This window comes from Pan paniscus, chromosome 9 (genome assembly GCF_029289425.2).
Source record: "Pan paniscus chromosome 9, NHGRI_mPanPan1-v2.0_pri, whole genome shotgun sequence".
In the NCBI taxonomy this organism is placed as follows: domain Eukaryota; kingdom Metazoa; phylum Chordata; class Mammalia; order Primates; family Hominidae; genus Pan; species Pan paniscus.
In genome coordinates, this window is record NC_073258.2 from 130,816,561 (window position 1) to 130,822,560 (window position 6,000).

A 6,000-nucleotide genomic window follows, 5' to 3' on the forward strand; every position below is an offset into this window, starting at 1 on the left:
AATTACAGTTGATTGGGCTTGGTCATAAGCATCCTTGCTGAGGCAATACCCTTCCAGATCCCTCTTTCTCAAATAGTTGGAGTGCAGTATTGCTATTTCATGGGCACTTTGAGACAAAAGCTAGCTCTGATTTAACTAGAGTCTAGTCGTGCAAGTCTGTAAAGTTGAAGCTTTAGAAAAATTGCATCATTTTTGGCTGCATTGCATGAGCTAGCCTGCATGTTCAGCAGCTGTGGAAGCTGTTACAAGTTGCTATGTGTTAAGAACAAGTCTAGTTGTGAGGCAGAAGCTCTGCTGTGGTTGTGCCTTGTGCCATTACCTGCCTTTGACAAGCCCGGGGACAGCAGTGCTTTGCATGTCCTCTTGTTGAAGTCTCACTTGCAGGTAGTTACCTTAGAATGGCAAATACGCTGTCGGGTTGATGCAGTTATAAAAGGCTCATATCACAGGCGTTTATATTGAACTGTATGTTATTATGAATAAGGAAGTCTTATGATAGCTAGAAATCACATGCTTTGGAACTAAAAATAGACGACTTCCTCTCACGTTCCCTCCCTGGGCCTGCGCTGCGTCGTCGTGCTGCGTATTTGGATACTATCCTTCGGAGCGCCACACTCGAGTGATGTTGCTCAGGCAGTGTCTGACCTTGGCCAGAGGAGAGTTGCTGTTCTTGCTGCTCCGTTTAGAGAAAGGTGCCTTCCATGCTGATAGTAGAATGCTTCCTATAGGTGGAATGCACGCTTCCTGTTTATCTTCTAATAGCCACTTAGGATATGAGCATCTAGGATCTCGGCACAGAGGGATTCAGCGTGGTGGGAGATGCAGGAAGAAATCCGTAATGACAAACTGTTGTCATTACTGTTGGAACCTCCCCAGGACCAACTGAAACTTGAAGGGAAAATAAGAGTTTAGGTTGGGGAGGGTGTTTGAGGCAGAATGAATTCCCTGTGGGCTAACCTACTGTGTCCAAGGCAAACGTGCAGGTTATTGTGAGGATGGGTGCTGTGGCAGCCGGGTGTGGGTAGTAGGTGCTCAGTAATTTCTCCTATAATGGTGTGTATTTCCCATGCTAGGATGCCCCTCGGCTCCGCTTCTATGTGTCTTACAATAAACATTTTCTCTGAAGGCTTTCATTTCATTTTCCCAAGTTGGAGACAAGTAAGCACTCCCTCCTCCTCCATTATACCCATTGGTCTCTGCAAATGCCTGTCTCATTCATCTTTAGAGAGCACAGGGCACCCTCAGACTTGTGAACATGGTGGCAGATGAGTCGCGTGGGGAGGTGCGTGTTGAGGGGCTCACTGGCCCTCAGGAGGGACTTTGCTGCTTCTGTGCAATGGGTGTGAGATGGGCCATCGTTGGGAACTCAGCCGTGATCTCTCTCCACACAGGATCTGGAGTGGGAGAGCAGGATGGGGGACTGATCGGTGCCGAAGAGAAAGTGATTAACAGTAAGAATAAAGTGGATGAAAACATGGTGAGCCTGTTCTTTCTTCTGCCCAACACTCTTTACTTTTGAGACTCATTAGAGCGAGTGACCTGATGTCAGATGCTTCCAGGTGCACGTCTCTGTGTTCGTTTTCCGCACAGTAGAAGGTTGGAGGGCTCCAACGGCTCCCACAGACTGGCTGTGGTGTTTAGCATCTGGGTATGAAAAGGATTAAAAAGCCCTTTTCAGCAGTAGCTCATCTCTTGCTATAGAGTAGGAAAATATATTTACAACTAAAGATATGAATAACCTGTTAGAGGCCATTTTCAAGTGAGTAGAGAGTTAATAACTTGGATTAGAGTTGGGTTTTGTTCTTATACTGCCTTAGGTTTATACCCCCTTTTATTCACCTAGTATTTTCTGTCATTTATAGTTCTGGATTATCTTCAACTGAGTTTGATATTTCAATGTGGCTTTTTTTTTTTTGAAATGGAGTCTCACTTTGTCACCGAGGCTGGAGTGCAGTGGCATGATCTCTGCTCACTGCAAGCTCCGCCTCCCGGGTTCACGCCATTCTCCTGCCTCAGCCTCCCAAGTAGCTGGGACTACAGGCGTCCGCCACCACGCCTGGCTAATTTTTTGTATTTTTAGTAGAGACGGGGTTTCACCATGTTAGCCAGGATGGTCTCGATCTCCTGACCTCGTGATCCTCCTGCCTCGGCCTCCCAAAGTGCTGGGATTACAGGCGTGAGCCACCGCGCCTGGTGTAAACGGGGCTTTTTGGCAGTCTGTTCTGAGATACGTCTCCACAACGGTTACTTGAAGGAAAATGCATACGGGACCAGCTGCTATAATATAGTCTTCCCTCCATACCTGCCCCTTCATTAGGGGTTTGGGGAGTGGATTTGGAAGGCTGTGACAGAACTGCTTGGTTAATGGGGGTCCCACAGGTACCTGCTTCCTTCCACCAAGCAGCAGGTAGCAGAGGAAGGAAGCAGTAAATACCAAACTCCCCGTTCACCCAGTTGCTCGCTGCCGACATTCTCATGACTGTTTCAGGTCATTGACGAGACTCTGGATGTTAAGGAAATGATTTTCAATGCCGAGAGAGTTGGAGGCCTCGAGGAAGAGCGGGTACGTGTTTAGCTCCAGAACCTAAGGTTTCCTGCCAATCTTAGGTATTTCTCCTCTGGACCTTCGCAGTTCAAGTAGAAAACGGGAGAGATGCCTGAGCTAATAAGGGTCCCTCATCCCCAGCTTCCCATACTTTTGGATAAGAAAGCTAAAATTAAAATCTCCATGGAGATTGGGAAGAGTGGGCGTTCTCCACATGTGGGTGGTTCCCTGCAAAGCAGGATCTTGGTGCTACTTTGGGTTTTAGGGGCTCGACCTTCCAGGAGCATGGCCCTCAGTGAGTTAACTTGCCTCACGGCTGCCAGATGGTCACTGGGACTTTTTTCCACGTCTGCTTTATTACGTAGGAATCCGTGGGCCCACTGCGGGAGGACTTCAGTCTGAGTAGCAGTGCTCTCATTGGCCTGCTGGTCATCGCAGTGGCCATTGCCACGGTCATCGTCATCAGCCTGGTGATGCTGAGGAAGAGGCAGTATGGCACCATCAGCCACGGGATCGTGGAGGTGAGGAGCTGGGCTGCTGAGGGCCTGCTCTGCACTGTGGGCTGGGTTGGGGGTGGGAACCTGTGGAATTAATAGGCATCTTCACTCCTCGAGTACTGGACACGCTGCTGTTATCAGTTCAGTTACTCACTGGATTCCTAGGTCGTGTTTTTGGAAATCAGCCCCTGCCACAAGGGGCTGTTGCCAACTTTCAACATTAGTTTGGGCCTTGGCTATGAATGTCAGAAAGTCATGTGAACATTTTATGCTACAGAGGGTGAAAACTCTTTTCTCAGATTATTTCCTTAGTGTTCCTTTTTCCAGGTATTTTTTTTCTTAATGGGGGGAAGGAGCAACAGGAAATTTAGAAAGTGCTGAAGCAGACTGTTTCTGTTCTGTCTTCTGCTGGTTACTGAACTTGTCTTGCCACTCATTCCTTAGTGAACAGTGGGAATGTCCAGAGTCCCTTGATCCCCAAATATAAATACAGTAAGGACCTTAATGAGCCCTGGGAAATTAGTGCAGATGCTGGTCTTAGTTATTTGTGTTTTTTTGTTTGTTTTGGTTTTTTGGTTTTTTGGAGACAGTCTCGCTCTGTCGCCCAGGCTGGAGTGCAGTGGCGCGATCTCAGCGCACTGCAACCTCTGTCTCCCGGGTTCAGGTGATTCTTGTGCCTCAGCCTCCCACCTAGCTGAGACTACAGGTGTGTGCCACCACGCCCAGCTAGTCTTTGTATTTTTATTAGAGATAGGATTTCCCCATATTGACCAGGGTGGTCTCAAATCCTGACCTCAAGTGATCCACCCGCCTCAGCCTCCCAAAGTGCTGGGATCACAAGCATGAGCTACTGCACCTGGCCAGTTACTTGGTTTTATCTCCTGCTGGAGACTGGCCTAGCTGTAGAATTTCAGAGCTGAAAAAGACCAGAGATCCCCTGGTCCCACCGTCTGCTTGCTAGCCTACTGCTGAGTGGCTTGCCTTGGCTGGCCCAGGTAGTAAGCAGTGGCGCCGAGCCTTGCTTGTCACCATGGTGCTAGGAAATCCAGTTGACTGTCATCTTCCGTGAGGGCTAAGCTTTCAGGGCTCTCGTTTCGAAAGCATTGCCTCTTTGATCCCCTTATTTTCTTTCTCCTGTGTTTCACCACCGGTTCTCATTTGGCCTGTCCGGTGGGAACGGGCTGCTGGCTGCATTTGGTCCTCAGGGGATTGTGCAGCAAATGGCTCAGGTCTCCCAGCACCCTGTGCAGGTCTCTTCCCAGACACCGCACTGACCCTCAGGTTTTGTTCTTCCAGGTTGATCCAATGCTCACCCCAGAAGAGCGTCACCTGAACAAGATGCAGAACCATGGCTATGAGAACCCCACCTACAAATACCTGGAGCAGATGCAGATTTAGGTGGCAGGGAGCGCGGCAGCCCTGGCGGAGGGATGCAGGTGGGCCGGAAGATCCCACGATTCCGATCGACTGCCAAGCAGCAGCCGCTGCCAGGGGCTGCATCTGACATCCTGACCTCCTGGACTGTAGGACTATATAAAGTACTACTGTAGAACTGCAATTTCCATTCTTTTAAATGGGTGAAAAATGGTAATATAACAATATATGATATATAAACCTTAAATGAAAAAAATGATCTATTGCAGATATTTGATGTAGTTTTCTTTTTTAAATTAATCAGAAACCCCACTTCCATTGTATTGTCTGACACATGCTCTCAATATATAATAAATGGGAAATGTCGATTTTCAATAATAGACTTATATGCAGGCTGTCGTTCCGGTTATGTTGTGTAAGTCAACTCTTCAGGCTCATTCACTGTCCTGGCTTTTATTTAAAGAAAAAAAAGGCAGTATTCCCTTTTTAAATGAGCTTTCAGGAAGTTGCTGAGAAATGGGGTGGAATAGGAAACTGTAATGGCCACTGAAGCACGTGAGAGACCCTCGCAAAATGATGTGAAAGGACCAGTTTCTTGAAGTCCAGTGTTTCCACGGCTGGATACCTGTGTGTCTCCGTAAAAGTCCTGTCACCAAGGACGTTAAAGGCATTTTATTCCAGCGTCTTCTAGAGAGCTTAGTGTATACAGATGAGGGTGTCCGCTGCTGCTTTCCTTCGGAATCCAGTGCTTCCACAGAGATTAGCCTGTAGCTTATATTTGACATTCTTCACTGTCTGTTGTTTACCTACCGTAGCTTTTTACCGTTCACTTCCCCTTCCAACTATGTCCAGATGTGCAGGCTCCTCCTCTCTGGACTTTCTCCAAAGGCACTGACCCTCGGCCTCTACTTTGTCCCCTCACCTCCACCCCCTCCTGTCACCGGCCTTGTGACGTTCACTCAGAGAAGACCACACCAAGGAGGCGGCCGCTGGCCCAGGAGAGAACACGGGGAGGTTTGTTTGTGTGAAAGGAAAGTAGTCCAGGCTGTCCCTGAAACTGAGTCTGTGGACACTGTGGAAAGCTTTGAACAATTGTGTTTTCGTCACAGGAGTCTTTGTAATGCTTGTACAGTTGATGTTGATGCTCACTGCTTCTGCTTTTTCTTTCTTTTTATTTTAAATCTGAAGGTTCTGGTAACCTGTGGTGTATTTTTATTTTCCTGTGACTGTTTTTGTTTTGTTTTTTTCCTTTTCCCTCCCCTTTGACCCTATTCATGTCTCTACCCACTATGCACAGATTAAACTTCACCTACAAACTCCTTAATATGATCTGTGGAGAATGTACACAGTTTAAACACATCAATAAATACTTTAACTTCCACCGAGACTGCTCGTTTCACTGACTGCGGCATTGATCTGCGTGATGGTCCTACCCCCTTCCTCCAGGAGGGTGATAACTTCGTTCCACGAAGGACCCCAGCTGCACCTCACAGGCGGAAATACGTCTGCTCAAGCTGTGACTCAAGGCTTCCAGCGCCGTTTCGCATTTAGAAAGCAAAGTAAGAGGGAACGTCTGCACAGAGC

At 47.8% G+C, this 6,000-nt stretch overlaps 1 protein-coding gene across 4 annotated transcripts in view; it reads left to right on the forward strand.

Annotated features, from left to right (window-relative positions):
* The window catches only part of APLP2 (amyloid beta precursor like protein 2), a 72,466-nt gene extending 66,669 nt beyond the window's left edge, over positions 1 to 5,797 (forward strand). For all 4 annotated transcript variants that reach the window (XM_055095106.2, XM_055095105.2, XM_055095104.2 and 1 more), the window contains 4 exons: positions 1,392 to 1,477; positions 2,489 to 2,563; positions 2,911 to 3,066; positions 4,339 to 5,797. In XM_055095106.2, the coding sequence (XP_054951081.1) occupies positions 1,392 to 1,477; positions 2,489 to 2,563; positions 2,911 to 3,066; positions 4,339 to 4,440 (419 nt within the window). In that variant the 3' untranslated portion in view covers positions 4,441 to 5,797. The remainder of the gene's footprint in view (positions 1 to 1,391; positions 1,478 to 2,488; positions 2,564 to 2,910; positions 3,067 to 4,338) is intronic.
* Positions 5,798 to 6,000: the final 203 nt, after the last annotated feature.